Here is a 16,684-nt window from a genome sequence, read left to right as displayed (position 1 = left end):
CAAATATATCCAAATTAATCACTTTTTCAGGTCAAGTTGACAGGTTCAGATTCATAATAAAGCTAAATTCATTAAATCATTCTCTTATACTACTAGATAGTTTCAAGTAATATTTAACAATTGCATCCAAGCCTACAAACAAAGTTATGCTTGCTCTTTGCAATACATAACGGGGCATCTATTTAAAGAAATAATAATAGATCTAGAGCCCCATCTCAGAAAAAGTCAGATATATTGGTTTTAAGTAGCCAGATTTATCTCCATATGCCTTATAAAACAACAAATGTAATCTCTCCCAAACAAGACAGCTGAGCTGGGTTTAATCATATGTCAAAAGTGGCTTCATTTTACTATATCTTAAAATCTTTCCTCCTAATCTTTCTTCAAATTCTGCAGCTGAAAATGGTTACTTCACAGATAAATCTTATTGGCTCTTACTGCTATGAAGCTGGTAATTATACACAGAACAGTACATACCAAAGAAATCTCAATATTGTCCTATCAGATCTCAGCGTAAAAGCTTCAACAACAGGCCTATATAATTCCACCAGAGGACACAGCCCCAACATAGTCTATGGCCAATTCTATTGCAGAGGTGATGTCAGTCATCAGCCCTGCCAAGAATGTGTACAGTCTGCGGCACAGGAAATAGTCACCAAATGCAGTAACCACAAAGAAGCAAGCATTTTGTATGAGGGATGCACAATAAGTTATGCAAACAGGTCAATATTCTCGCTGTTAAAAACTGATCCTTTTAATTGACATCAGAACAGCAATGAGAACATATCCAATCCCACACAGTTAGACCAAGTAATGTCAACAACTATCAACAATCTAATCAAGAGGGCAGCTTATAATGAAACTTACCACGGTTATGAAACCGGAAAGGCTCCTCTCCCACCTGATCAAACGTTGTATTGTGTTGTTCAATGCTCCCCTGGTATACTTGGCTCACCTTGTGAAAGTTGCTTGAGTGGCTGTTATAGAGAATTGCAGACTTGTTGCAGAGGAAAAGTATGGGCCGTGATTTTCCGGCCAAACTGCCAAATAAGGTATAATACGTCACGTTTCCATCCTCCACTAGCTACACCTCCAGGACAATCAGGCAAGCAAACATCACATTCAGGTAAAAACATTAAAAAAAAAAAAAAAAAAAAAATGGGAAGAACTTTGGAGAATAATAAACCCTTTATAATTACAACTATTAAATATATATCAAATAAGAACATAAATTTTCCATGGAGTATTCAAATTGAATATATTAAAGCACCAAGGCCCCCAACCAAAAACAGACTTAGTAATGCTGTCAAAGGCATAGTTGGGTGTCTTGGCACTATATATATATATGTTGTTGACTTAATCTAATATGTTTTGGCGCAGTCAAGACTAGGAGTACACATTTTTACATAACGAGAGCTGTTGTTCCAGCCTCTGGCTTTGTATTGTTGCTTCTCTTCATTATCCTCTTGTTCATGTACAGGAGGAAGAAACAGCACAGACTTGCAGGTATATAACTAATTCATCCCAGAATGTTTTTTTCTTTTTATTTTTCTAGATTATAAGAAATAAACTAAGTCCTATACACAACATTACAAATGCTTATTGTCAATCATTAGTAGCAACTGCATAAAAGAAACAAATAAATAAAAATTAAAAATTAAAAATTAAAAAAATAAATAAAAAATAGAGTAAAATCTCACCTCGAGAAGAAGCAGAAAACAAACTTGTCGTCTGGTGTCCTCACAATAGGTATTCATCAAGTCTGCATCATACACAATCTTGTCATTATTGTTATTGTTGTACTATATTTCCAGTACCTACGGCAAATAGGTATTAGATCAATAACCATGCATGACATGCACATTTTACTACTTCCTCCGTTCTATTAATATTGCAACAATGGACTTTTTGCACTATTCATCACTCTTGTTTGACCATATAATATGAGTTATACGTTTAGCAAAATATAGTCAAGTGGGATCTTGTTGGATTCGTCTCATAAAATACTTTCACAATATCAACTTTTTATAATTTTTACTCTTACACAATTATAGATATTTAGCATATAAAAGGTGTTTCGAGAAGCGTAATTTTCTCCTTGTTGCAATATTAACAGAACGGAGGAAGTATCATCTTTCGGTCCTATTGAAAGTGGTAGTTTCTTTGAACATTTCTAAGTTACGCAACTTAAATCCATTCCTCTCCCAAAATAAATTAAAATTTATTAATCAAAAAACCAAATCCCATGTCAATTTGTGTTGTATGGATAGTGGAATGATGACAGTTATATACGGAGTAGATATATGACAAAGCGAGTTATAGAATTTAATATATTTATCTTTCCTACATATGGTTTTTTACGACTCAAATGACTTTAACAAGACTTGACTAAATCCTGCATGGGAGTGCTATTCACTTCAGCATGGTTGTGTTTCCTCAGTAAACTTGTAAAGTGTAAAGTATCATCAATTAGTGAGCCTGATCTCAATAAAAACTTCTCCTTCACAAACTGTCCACTAAACGTGTAGTTGTACCATTGAATTGGAGAGTAGATTATTGTCCAAATAATATAGTCCACATAAAGAAAAAAACAACACTTGATAGCACCACATAAAAGCCTATTGCAACTACTAATAACAGAAGTATTACAGAGTTAATGCTGCATTGTAATTATGGTTTTCCAACTAATAAGAAACTTGTTTTACTGCTGTTTACTCAACCACAAACAATCCTCTTCCAGGCGTCATCAAATACAGCTTCAGCGTGATTAATTCTGCAACAGATAACTTTTCAAATGATAACAAACTTGGCCAAGGAGGATCTGGAGTTGTTTACAAGGTACTACAAAGTATACGCCCACTCACAACAGCATTTCAATTTTCTGTGACAAATTAAAGGGTTTTCCATATACATACTGCAGGGGAAGCTTCCAGGTGGCCGAAAAGTGGCTGTTAAGAGGCTCTCAAAAGCCTCTTGTCAAGCTCTTAGAGATTTTGATAACGAAGTTCAGCTAATAGCCAAGATTCAACATGAAAATCTTGTCAAACTGTTAGGGTATAGCTCCGAAGGCAAAAAAAAGTTGCTTATCTATGAGTTTTTACCCAACTTGAGTTTAGACAAATTCCTATTCGGTAATATGTTTTAGCTGAAAAAAATAGTTTGTGTTAGGTACAAAGTTATTCAGATTGTAGTTCGTGCTGTCACTCATGATCATGAATATTCTATAGATCCAAAGAAGGTCAAGCTATTAGATTGGGAAACACGGTTCAAAATCATAACAGGAATTGCACGAGGACTTCTGCACCTTCATCAGGATTCAGACTACAAAATTATTCATCGGGACCTGAAACCAGACAACATATTGCTAGACGAGGAGATGAACCCAAAGATAGCAGACTTTGGGGTGGCAAGGCACCTGAGAATAGGTCAAACAAAGGCAAAAACCAAAAAACTTCGTGGAACACGGTAAGATCTAAAAGCTTCTAAAAGTTATTGTTTGCATCTAGTTCTATTTTTATTCACTTTTTCACAGATGCACACCTTTGTGATTATTTGAAAAATATAAAAAAAAAAAAAAAGTTACTAATTTTGAAATAACACTTTGAAATAGAAGAGATCTCACATAATCACATATAAATGCTTACCAACTTTGGCAATTAAATAAGAGTACTCAGTTACGAGTGAGATATTTTCACCATAACATCCGAATCCTATATGATGGTTACATGCTCCCATGACAAGCATAAATGTCATAGAGCATACAGCCAGGCTCCAAGTTAAGCCAAAAGGTCTTCCAATTTCTAATAATTGGATAAAAGAGTTATTTCACACTTTCACTAAGAATCTTAATGTTTACGGCCAAATATTGTTTCGCAGTGGATATATGGCTCCTGAATCTGCAAATGGTAGAGAATTCTCCATCAAGTCAGACGTGTATAGTTTTGGGGTCACCCTCTTGGAAATCATAAGTGGGCTAAGAAATAGTTTTGTTATTCGCGTACTAAAGAAGAACGGTCTTACGGATCATGTAAGACACCCTATTCCCTATATGTATTCATGTTTCAAATTAGCTTCAAAAGGCAGCAATAAGTCATAAATAACGTGTCACGTTGCTTCAGGCAAGGAGTCTTTGGAACAGTGGAGATGCCATTGAACTAGTTGATCCATCTTTAGAGAGCAACTTTTCAAGCACTACAGTCATAAGTTGTATCCGAGCAGCACTATTATGTGTTGAAGATAATCCTTCAAGTAGGCCAACAATGAACGGAGTCCTTGATCTCATTCTTCATGACAACTCCGCCTCTAATATCGAATAAAGTTTTGTTGGGTACTTCACCAGCATCATTCAACACAAATACACAAGGCAAGCACATAATTAAAAGGGAAAGTTTTTGGAAGTCAAGAAAGTGAGCCAAGTTCGTTCTTTGTGCCTAGTGTGACACTGACACCCGCGCAGCAAGACATATATTCAGTTATTTACCAACCTTGTTACAAACAAGACTACATACTGTTACAAATGACCTTGAGCACAGAGGAAATTCTCAAAATCACCCCAACACTACATATTCCGGTTTAATTTCAAAAGGACTTTTATGACAGTCGCATTACCTTTCACTTTTCCTAAGATAACCTTCAAACATTACAATTACAATCATTTAAGAGAGATTTTACAGCTTAGGGTTGGTCCTAAATTCAAGTTTATTTACAAGCAAAAAAATTAAAATGATTATTGTATTTCATTTTTATACTTCCAAAAGTGTTAATGGTTATACATCATTATATCGAAAATGGAATTGTTTCCAAAAAAAAAAAAAAAAGCTTTTTTTTTTATCTAGGCATTACCCCTAACACTTTAATCAATTAAGCTACTACGTAGTTGACATCTATGTTTCTTCTATTAAGCTGGATTGCCTATATTTGATCGATTACAACTTTGGTTCAACTATCTTCGGTTCTAAGTCAGTGGTCAGTAGAATTGAAAGCAATAAAATGTAATCTGGTCTATTTATGACTTTATGCCAAGCATTATCAAATACCAAGATCATTAACCAATTAACCATATAAACATTATAATTAAACATAACTAAAGCATATCATATAATCAAATGTAACATAACATACTTACATAACCAAAGCATATACCATTAACAATTATTATTATTAAATATAACAAGAAGCAGTCAAGCAAGTGCAATTAACATTTAAAATTAAACTACTACCTCAATTTCAAGAAGAGAATTGCGGCAAAATTAAATTAAAGAAGAAAAAAACGGAGATTTACTGATTTAGTACAATTAAAGTGGAAATTACCTCATTATGAACACCACTGAAGAAAGTTTAGATCTTTCCTGAACAAATTGTTGGGCCGCTGTGCCAGAACTGTGGAATTGAAGAGCAAATTTTGAGGAATTTCTGCCCTAAATTGGTTCTTCAAGCAAAACCCAATTTCATGACACTCTTCTCAATAAAATTTTTGGAATTGAAAATAATACTGTAGAATTAAATTCGACTGGGAAAAAAAATGATGTTTACATTTCTAGGTGAATTACCCACGTCGTGTCATTTGTTACACTCGTGTGCTACAGTGCTAGTAGGGAGACTTGAACGGGGCTTTAAGATGTTCTGAGACTTCTGACGGTGTGTTTGGTATGCGGATATAGAGCTGTCAATTCGCGTAAACGTGTTGACTTTGGGTCGGGTCAATTTGGATTAATTTCATAACCTATACGGGTCGGGTTAATTTGGATTAATTTCATAACCTATGCGGGTCAGGTTTGGGTTGGGTCATGCTTGAGTCGGGTCACGTCCGGTCATACTTCTTATCGGGTTTGGGTCGGGTTTGAGTCGGGTTAATAACAGGTCGGGTTACATTCGGGTCGGGTGAACAATAGGTCGGATTTAATTCGGGTTAAAACGGGTTAGGGTAATTCTCGGGTTCGGTTCAAGTCAATAATTTGCGGGTTAGAATCAGGTCGGTTCATTCTCGGGTTTGAGTCGGGTTCGATTCAAGTCAATAATTTGCGGATTATAATCAGGTTGGGTCATTCTCGGGTTTAAGTCGGGTTTGATTCAAGTCAATAATTTGCTATAATCAGGTCGGGTCATTTCCAAGTCTGGTCATTCTCGGATTCAAGTCGGGTTATGTTCAAGTCAATAATTTGCTGGTTACAATTAGGTCGAGTCATTTCCAAGTCAGGTTATATTCAAGTTCAACTAACTATAAATAGATAATTATCATTTTTATCAAGCTAATTATTTCCTTTGACTATAATATATACGACAATATACAAGGAAACTATAGCCTATAATTTAGGAAGATAATTATCGCCTTTAATTTGACCATAGAACAAATATATACTATATTTTAACTCTTGAATTTGAGGATGATGCTCCTTTCTTTTCCTGGCCTAGACTGACTTGGTCTCCCTAAACAAAATACTTTGATCAACAATAATAAGGTGGTCTAAATTGCATTTAAGGTGATTTGAAATCGAGTCAGGAACAATCGGGTTGAGTCAATAACAAATCATGTTGATTTCGAGTCAGGTTAGTAACAGATCGGGTTGAATTTTTGGGTCGGGTTAGTAATAGGTCTGGTAAAATTAGGATCGGGTCAATAACAAGTCGGGTTGAATTTGAGTCAGGTCAATAACAAGTCGGGTTGATTTCGGGTCGGGTTTGTAACAGGTTATGTTAAATTCGGGTCGGGTTCGAAACGGGTCGGGTTGAATTCGGGTCAGGTTAGTAACAAGTCGGGTTAAATTCGGGTTTCGACGGGTTAAAACGGGTTAGGGTCAATTTCGTTTCAAGTCGGGTTCGGTGCAAGTTAATTAAATTGGTCGTTGTAAACCGGTAAATCGGTGCAAGTTGTAAACCGGTTAATTGGTCGTTTAACAGCAAATTGGATGGTTCCACACACCCAATTGGACTCCCTTAGAGTGTTAAGGATCATAGTAAACATTTCGCCAAATTTTATTTCCGGACAAAAAAAAGTCAAAAGATTCCAAAATTGAAGGTTATATCCACGCTTTTTGAGAAATTTTGGAGTTTACATGGCCCAGTGTAGAAAAGTCTTGATATTTTAGGCTATACATCTCGAGGTCAAATAATGTCATTTGGAACCATATATGATCATTATATGTTGTTATAATTGTTCGTAGTATGCTTGAGTTAATGAAATCCATGCAAATGATAAACCGGCAAATTGGCCGTTTAAAGGCAAATTGGATGGTTCCACCAACCCAATTGGACTCTTGGAGGATATTAGAGACCATGGGAAACATTTCAGCAATTTTTGTTTCTGAGCGAAAAAATTCAAAAAAATTCCAAAATTGAAGGCTAATATCCACGCTTTTTGAGAAATTTTAGAGGTTTCGGGGCCCGGTGTCAAAAAGCCTTTAGATTATAGGGGATACATCTCGGGGTCATATAATGCCGTTTAAAACCATATATGATCATTGTGTGTTGTCTTAAATGTTTGTGGTAGAATTGAGTTAATGAAATCGGCGCAAGTTGTGAACCGGTAAATTGGCCGTTTAAAGGCAAATTGGATGGTTGAACCAACCCAATTGGACTCTCGGAGGATATTAGAGACCATGGTAAACACTTCAGCAATTTTTATTTGCGGGTGAAAAAGTTTCAAAAAATTCATAAATTGAAGGCTATATCCACGCTTTTTGAGAATTTTTGGAGTCTTTGGGGCTCGGTGTCGAAAAGTTTTGAAATTATAGCATATAAGGAATACATCTTGGGGTCATATAATATCGTTTGGACCCATATATGACCATTATTTGTTGTTATAAATGTTCGTGGTAGGCTTGAATTAATGAAATCGGTGCAAGTTGTAAACCACCTACTCAATTGGACTCCCGGAGGGTATTAGGGACCATGGTAAAAATTTCGGCAATTTTTATATCCGGGCGAAAAAAAAGTCAAAAAATTCCAAAATTGAAGGGTAATTATCCACGTTTTTTGAAAAATTTCGAATGTTTCGGGGCCCGGTGTCGAAAAGTATTGAGATTTTAGGGGATACATCTCGGGGTCATAAAGCCGTTTGGAACCATATATGATCATTACATATTGTCATAAATATTCGCGGTAGGCTTGAGTTAATGAAATCGGTGCAAGTTGTAAATCGGTAAATTGGTCGTTTAAAGGCAAATTGGATAGTTCCACCCACCCAATTAGACTCCCGATGGTTATTAGGGACCATATATAATCATTATATGTTGTCATAAATGTTCGTGTGGTAGGCTTAATTTAATAAAATCGGTGCAAGTTGTAAATCGGTAAAAGCAAATTAGTTGGTTCCAACTACCCAATTGGACTGCCGGAGGGTATTAGGAACCAAGGTAAACATTACGACAATTTTTATTTCCGAGCGAAAAAATGTTAAAAAATTCAAAAATTGAAGGCTAATATCCACGCTTTTTGAGAAATTTTGGAGTCTTCGAGGCCCGGTGTCTAAAAGTCTTGAAATTCTAGGGAATACATCTCGTGGTCATATAATGTCGTTTGGACCCATATATGATCATTATTTGTTGTCATTAATGTTTATGGTAGTCTTGAATTAATGAAATCGGTGCAAGTTGTAAACCGGTAAATTGGTCGTTTAAAAGCAAATTAGATGGTTCCACCCACCCAATTGGACACCCTGGGGTAATAGGAACCATGGATAAACATTTCAGCAATTTTTATTTTCGTGCGAAAAAAAGTCAAAAAATTCCAAAATTGAAGACTAATATCCATGCTTTTTGAGAAATTTTGAAGGTTTCGAAGCCCTTTGTTGAAAAGAAATAAGATTTTAAGGGATACATCTCGGGGTCATATAATGTCGTTTGGAACCATAAATGATCATTATATATTGTCATAAATTTTCGTTGTAGGCTTGAGTTAATGAAATCGGTGCTAGTTGTAAACCTGTAAATTGACCGTTTAAAGGCAAATTGGATGATTTCACCCACCCAATTGGACTCCCGGAGGGTATTAGGTATCATGGGAAACATTTCGGCAATTTTTATTTCCGGGCGAAAAAAAGTCAAAAATTTCCAAAATTCAAGGCTAATATCCACGCGTTTTGAGAAATTTTGGAGGTTTCAGGTAGAGCGGTCAATTCGAGTAAACAGGTCGGGTTTGGGTCGGGTAAACTCGGGTCGGGTCAATTCGGATTAATTCCATAACCAATGTGGGTCGGGTTTTGGTTGGGTCACGCTTGAGTCGGGTCACGTCGGGTCATACTTCTTATCTTTTTGGGTCGGATTTAGGTCGGGTTAATAACAGGTGGGGTTACATTCGGGTCGGGTGAACAATAGGTCGGTTTTAATTCGGATTTTCACGAGTTAAAATGGGTTAGGGTAATTCTCGGGTTCGAGTCGGGTTCGGTTCAAGTCAATAATTTTCGGGTTATAATCAGGTCGGGTCGTTCTTGGGTTTGAGTCGGGTTCGGTTCAAGTCAATAATTTGCGGGTTATAATCAGGTCGGGTCATTTTCAAGTCGGGTCATTCTCGGGTTTAAGTCGGGTTCGGTTCAAGTCAATAATTTGCGAGTTATATTCAGGTTGGGTCATCTCCAAGTCAGGTCATTCTTGGATTCAAGTCGGGTTATGTTCAAGTCAATAATTTACAGGTTACAATCAGGTCATGTTATTTCCAAGTCAGGTCATATTTTTGTTCAACTAACTATAAATAGATAATTATCATATTTAGCAAGCTAATTATTTCCTTTGACTATAATATATATGGCAATATACTAAGGAACTATAGTCTATAATTTAGGAAGATAACTATCTCCTTTGACCATACAATAAATATATATTATAGTTAACTCTTAAATTTGAGGATGATGCTCCTTTCTTTTGCTGCCCTAGACCGACATAGTCTCCTTAGACAAAATGCTTTGATTAACAATAATAAGGTGGTCTAAATTGCATTTAAGGTGATTTGAAATCGGTTTGGATACAATCGGGTTGAGTCAATAACAAATCGTATTGATTTCGAGTCGGGTTAGTAACAGATCGGGTTGAATTTCTGGGTGTGGTTAATAATAGGTCTAGTAAAATTCCTGTCGGGTCAATAACAAGTCGGGTTGAATTTGGGTCAGGTCAATAATAAGTCAGGTTGATTTCGGGTCGGGTTTGTAATAGGTTGGTTAAATTCGGGTTGGGTTAGGAATGGGTCGGGTTGAATTCAGGTCAGGTTAGTAACAAGTCGGGTTAAATTCGGGTTTTGACGGGTTAAAACGGGTTTGGGTCAATTTCGGTTCAAGTCGGGTTCGGTTCAGGTCAATAATTTACGGGTTACATTCGGGTCGGGTCATCTCCAGGTCAGTTCATGTTCGGGTTCGGGTCTCACGTACTCAGGTCAACTCTGGTCTAGGGTTGGTTTCAGGTCGGGTTTGGGTCACAATTTTTTCGGGTTTAGATGGGTCTGTTAATAATCGGGTTTGAGTCGGTATTTTGGGTCGGATCAACTTTTGACAGCTCTATGTGGATATTGGGACGCGAAAGGCCAAGGGATTTGAGGAGGTGGGAGATTATATTGTTTTGTTTATTTTGTGAGAATTGAGAAAGGGAATTGTAATTTGTAGGTCGGATTGAAAATAGAATAAGGTATGTTCTCTTCAACTTAATTTTAGTTCAGTTTATTTCATTTTGGTTCAATTTAGTTTTAATCATTTCAGTTCAATTCCTAATTTCCTTCTCTCATAAACAATTTATTTCAGGTCTATTCAGGGCCTGTTCACATTTACTAAATTGAATAGAGCTGAAATGAATATTTTATGAGAGAATGAAATTAGGAGCTGAATTGAAATTAAGCTAAAGTGAACAAACCCTCATTTTAGTTTAATATAGTTCAATTAAGCTCCATTCAGTAAATCAGATTAAGTCCTAAGATTGGTCTATTTCTATGACGCAGAGTATTTGGTAAATATGAATATTTGGTTGGAGAAAATATTTGTTTGGAGAATACAACGTTCGGAATTAAATTGTTGGGAAATTAGATTTAGGGTCTGTTCACATTTACTTAATTTCAGTTCAGTTTAGTTCAGCTCCAATCAGTTCAACTCCTAATTTCTCTCTCTCATAAAATATTCATTTCAGCTCAGCTCAGTTTAGTTTAGTTCAGTTCAGCTCTAATCAGTTCAGTTCATTTCAGTAAATGTAAACAAACCCTTAATATAGAAAAAAGGTTGTACATAACCTTTAGGGCTAAGAGTATACTTAGCCTTAAGGGCTACATATAATATTACTCTATATTAAAAAGTATGAGAAAGTATTCATGAATATATAGTGTGTAGACAATTTATACTGTTAAAATGTTTGTTTGTCTATATATCCCTATTATAGCTATTAATATGATGTACTTTGCCTTTAAAATTTCCTTGTGTGACTTAGTTCTAAAAAAAAATGTTTGAACAATTACCTAGCTTTCAAAAAGTATGAGAAATTGCTTATGAATAGTGTGTGAAAAATTATATCCTTAAAATGTTTGTTTGTCTATATACCCCAATTGATATATATGATGTTAATTGCCTTTAGAACTTCCTTATGTGATTTTTTTTTTTTTGAAACCTCCTTGTGTGATGTAGTTCTAAAGAATAATGTTTGGTTAATTATACTCTCTAAAATGTTAATTTACTTATTTGCCCTCTTTAATGATAATTGTATTTTTTTTTTAAAAAAAAGAATAGTGTATGGCATTTATACCCCTAAGAATATTTGTTTACATTATGTTGTCATTGTCAACAACTAAAAGAGCTCCCGTAAATGGGTAGCAATGGCGCTCTCATCGTGGGCGTTAGTCACCCTAGTTTGTATTATCTCCGTTTCATAATAATCGCAATACTTTGACTGACACACATGTCAATGCACAACTTTGACCAATAATATTTGTAATTATGTATTATGAGTAATACTATACGTATAAACCTTAAATATACTCTTAAAAATTGTATAAAATTAGGAATTTATGACAAAAATAGACGTAAATTAGCAAAACTAGTATTTTATTTTTATGACAAAATTTATACGGTTGTCTAGTGTATATTTAATGTTTATTCCATAAAATAATTTAAGCTCCTTTCATATTACCCTACTTCTTCTTCTTTTTTTATTTTATTTTATTTTTTTTTATTTTTTTATTTTTTTTATTATTATTTTTCTTTATTTGGTTTTTGGACGGGATCCCTGCGTCACTACTACTACTATGCCTTAATTAATATAAACTTATCAAGATTAATTCAATGTCATTATACTCTCTTCAATTTTCCTAAAAAAAAAACTTACAATAAAAAAAGTTTAGACTTTACTTTTAACAAGTTGCACGAGCTAAAAGGACTACTCTGTAGGACATAGTCCGAGATTCAATTTATAAACAGAACACGGAAGTAGCTAATAAGAAGAACGAAGTTGCATAGTGGATTAGTGGTACATCATTTCTATAGTAATGGACTAATGGTTACATATATGAGTAGTGTCATTAACTTCAAATAGTAGTATAGATCATAATAGGAATTATTAATTTTTATGTGTCAACTGTCAAGTGTCATTAAACTACTATCCATTTAGTGAATTTTATTTTGCTTAAACATATATTATTACTTCGTATATTCGAATTTCAATATTATTAATCAATAATCAAACACTGGACAATCAATTGACAGCAATACTGATCCCACTACATTAATCAAGTTGATATTGTTAATTACTGATTACAAGTAGACCCTTAATTATAATAGTACAAACTAAATAGTCAAAGTCAAATGTTGCTCATTCTAACTCAAGAACAAAGCCATTTGAGGCATATATGCAGTACTTAGTCCAATTGACCTTTCAGAACTCTATGATATTATTCGGTTTAAGAAATCTTAGTAACACCAAAAGTTACCCAATATCAAGCAATGACTAGAATAAGGAATTTGCATGATATTTATACTTAGTATTTAAAAACTATAACCAAGAAACTAAGAAAGACACATGTCAAACAGACGAAAGCATCTCATTATTTATAGTCATCAACAGTTCGTACCTGCACTCGGTAATGTCTCAACGAAGTTGATACCACGTATGTTCAACACTATAAGCTTTGAAGTGGCCAAACTTATGTTCATATAATCATATGACTTACAAACCACCAAAAGTTTTATAAGAAAAACGGTTGAATAAGGCCTTATTATTATCATATGAAACAAATGGAACTATCTGATATCATCTCAAAATCTGTCCAACTAATCTTCCTTGTATTCCTACTGCTGAAATATGTTACTGCAGTTTCCCAGCCCAATTACTTCTATACCATTTGTGACAATGAAAGGGGTAACTATACGCAGAACAGCTCATACAGAGGGAGCCTCGTTAAGCTCCTCACAGAACTCGGTGGAAAAGCCTCCGGATCTGATTTCTATAAAGCCACCAGGGGAGAAAGCCCCGACAAAATCTATGGCACATTCTATTGTAGACGTGACATCAGTCCTGACTTATGTCGTGATTGTGTACAGGCAGCAGCGCAATGGATCATAAGAAACTGCACGAATCAGAAAGAAGCTGTTGTCTGGTATGAGGAATGCACTCTAAGGTATGCAAACAGGCCAATCTTTGGTCTGGACGAAGACGACTCTAATGAGTCATCGTCGACCAGCTATGAAAATGTAACCAATCCCAATGAGTTACAGCAGGTGGTACTCAAAAGCATGACCAGCCTTATTCAGAAGGCAGCTTACGACAAAGCTTACCATGGTTATGCAACGGGAGAGGCCCCTTTTCCCCCATATCCAACCCTATACAGTCTTGTCCAGTGCTCACCTGATATTATTGGTCCACCATGTTACCGCTGCTTGCATCGTATATTTAGAGATATGCACTCTTGCTGCAACGGAGGGAGAGTGACGGTTAAGATCTTCAGGACTAATTGCCAGATGAGGTACGATATGGCGCCTTTCTACAACCAACTGGCTCCACCCTCATCAACAGGTAATATTACACAAAAGGAAGAGAAAATGAGATCCCTTTGCCAGATTGTTTTACCCATAAAATGCCTCATTTATAATCATTTTCCTTACCATCCCCCTATCATACATGCATGCACCTTCAGTCATGTTTTCAAAGGTTTTCTGCTAAGGAACCAAACTATAGCTTTGTCAGTAATTTTTTTTTACCATGCATACATAAGTTAGACTTGGTTATTGGGTAGGGTAGCCCAATGATAATAAGGGTAGTCCTCATCCCAAAGGAAACACAAGTGAGTCACATAAAAAGCATTACACATTTCCTCGTATTCCTAACCATTTCCTACAATTTATGTTGCAGATAAGGGTGTACTATTCTACGTGATAAGAGTTGCACCTCCAGTTGCTGGCTTTGTATTATTGCTTCTATGTATCCTCGCATTCTACGTGTATAAGAGGAAGAAAAATCAGAGGCCTATAGGTAACTGTTACTCAACAGACTAGACTTCCTATTCTGATATATTAAATCATACTCCGTAAAAACTTTAATACTAATTACTTGCTAGACGAGTAAAAGAGACCAGTCACGTAAATAACACAATCCAAGAGAGGATTACAAATTTATAACTGCTTACCTAGAGCTAGAGGATAACAGAATACCCGTTCATATTTCATAAAATATTAAGCCAATAAAAACTACATGTTTTTCTTGAATATCACATAGGGTAAAGCCTTTAGTTAATCTAAGCTTCCAAGTTGCATTCATTGTTTTCCAACTAATGGAATTTATTTTCTCCCCTTTTCCTCTACAGCTCTTGATCCTTCCACAGTAAGCAATGATCCTGTGATTCCTGTCATTAGCAGCAATGAATCGAACATTGAGCAATCCAACCCTTCAGAATCATTGCAATATAATCTGGAAACAATTAAATTCGCTACAAAACACTTCTCCATGGACAACAAACTAGGCGAAGGTGGATTTGGAGCTGTATATAAGGTATTAATATTCTGAATTCCAAAAAACAAAATATCAACAATCATGTTTTTGCTTTGTTTTAAATACCAGGCTGAAAATGGTTGCTCAGTTCTCTGTTAAGACTTAATGAGTTTCCAAATGCCTAAAACAGGGAAAACTCCCAGATGGACAGGAAGTAGCTGTTAAGAGGCTCTCAGAAGACTCTCGTCAAGGTCTAAAAGAATTTACCAATGAAGTCCAATTATTGGCAAAGCTTCAACACAGAAACCTCGTCAAACTTTTGGGTTTCTGCATAGAAGGCGAAGAAAAGTTGCTTATTTATGAATTTGTATCAAACTTGAGTTTGGACAAATTCCTATTTGGTACTATTTTTAACTCAACATTATTCATGGTTGCATAAGGTACTAACTTATTCTGGTATTATTCGATTTCACTCATGGTTATGAACATCTTGTAGATCCAAACAAGCGTAAGTATCTGGATTGGGAAACACGATTCAAAATCATAATAGGAATTGCACGAGGGCTTTTATACCTTCATGTAGATTCTCGGGTCAAGATTATACACCGGGACTTAAAGTCAAGCAACATTTTGTTGGATGAAAGAATGACTCCAAAGATAGCAGACTTTGGCATGGCAAGGCTTGTGAAAATGGACCATACACAGGCCAATTCTACCAAAATATTTGGAACATTGTAAGCTATAAAAATCTATTTTATATTTCTGATGATGCTGTTCTTCAGCCATCAAATACTACATGAAAGTTTAATATTACCACTAAATGCATAACAGGTGCTTGAGAAATCCACAAAAATTAATATTGGTCTCCCACATTCTAATCATGTTATTCATGTATACAAATACGAGATTTACTTCAATAATGGCAACCTTAATAATGTTGATAGGTAATGTTTTGCAGCGGATACATGGCTCCAGAATATGCAGCAGCTGGGGTATTTTCTATCAAATCAGATGTCTACAGTTTCGGAGTCATGCTTCTGGAGATCGTAAGTGGGCAAAGCAACAATTTGTTTATTCGATCACTAGGGCATGACAGCCTTATAAACTATGTAAGAGTCCCTAATTTCTGTTTTCTTGGGCGGTATTTGGTTCAAATGAGCTTACAATAAGGTTAATGACTAATATGTGTGTCCCATACTCCCATTGTTCCAGGCACGAAAACTTTGGAATGCAGGGACTATTTCAGAATTATTTGACCCATCACTAGGGAACAACTGTCCAAGAACCGAAATCCTAAGATGTATCCAAGTAGGGCTACTTTGTGTTCAAGATGACCCTCCAAGTAGACCAACAATGGAATCAGTTCTCCTCATTCTACAAAACAATTCCTCTGATATCCAATTTCCACCACGCCATTCAGCAGTTTCATCTGACACGAATGTGCAAAGTGAGCACATGACAGGAGAACAAGGCCAATATCGAAGTCTTGAAAGTGATCAACCTTATAGCGGGAACTCCACTGTGCAATTTACAGACTTATACCCACGCTGACATTCTCTTAACAGCAAGAAACAACTTTTCCTATGCTATTCCCCTCCCCTCTCACACACACAAAAACAACAATGTCATTTGCTATTTGCTAAACTATGGTTGAGAAAGAGTTATGGAACTGTATTCAGGCTTCGTTTTATGTTAAATTGTCTAAAGTTGATTGAGCAAGTCTTAAAATGTTGTACATTCAAGTTGAAATGTTTATGCCTGATTATGTTAAAGTGTTACAAGAATAAGATCACACTCCGTACTAA

General features: G+C 35.6%; 2 protein-coding genes across 2 annotated transcripts; both read left to right on the top strand.

Annotated features, from left to right (window-relative positions):
* The first annotated feature begins 402 nt into the window (after window positions 1-402).
* On the top strand, window positions 403-4,316 carry LOC145637306 (cysteine-rich receptor-like protein kinase 25). Its single transcript, XM_081688770.1, has 9 exons — window positions 403-600; window positions 769-1,126; window positions 1,481-1,506; window positions 1,815-1,830; window positions 2,741-2,838; window positions 2,921-3,054; window positions 3,169-3,465; window positions 3,877-4,027; window positions 4,119-4,316. The coding sequence occupies exons 1-9, from the start codon at window positions 403-405 to the stop codon at window positions 4,314-4,316; spliced, it is 1,476 nt and encodes a 491-aa protein (XP_081544896.1).
* An 8,873-nt stretch (window positions 4,317-13,189) lies between these two features.
* LOC145637305 (cysteine-rich receptor-like protein kinase 15) lies at window positions 13,190-16,430 on the top strand. The gene is made up of 7 exons (XM_081688769.1): window positions 13,190-13,967; window positions 14,304-14,423; window positions 14,755-14,939; window positions 15,070-15,280; window positions 15,376-15,613; window positions 15,838-15,988; window positions 16,092-16,430. The coding sequence occupies exons 1-7, from the start codon at window positions 13,190-13,192 to the stop codon at window positions 16,428-16,430; spliced, it is 2,022 nt and encodes a 673-aa protein (XP_081544895.1).
* Window positions 16,431-16,684: the final 254 nt, after the last annotated feature.

This window comes from Chenopodium album, chromosome 6, assembly GCF_948465745.1.
Source record: "Chenopodium album chromosome 6, dcCheAlbu1.1, whole genome shotgun sequence".
Lineage (NCBI taxonomy): Eukaryota > Viridiplantae > Streptophyta > Magnoliopsida > Caryophyllales > Amaranthaceae > Chenopodium > Chenopodium album.
Note: the sequence above shows the minus strand (reverse complement) of the source record. Positions and strands in the feature narration are given on the sequence as shown.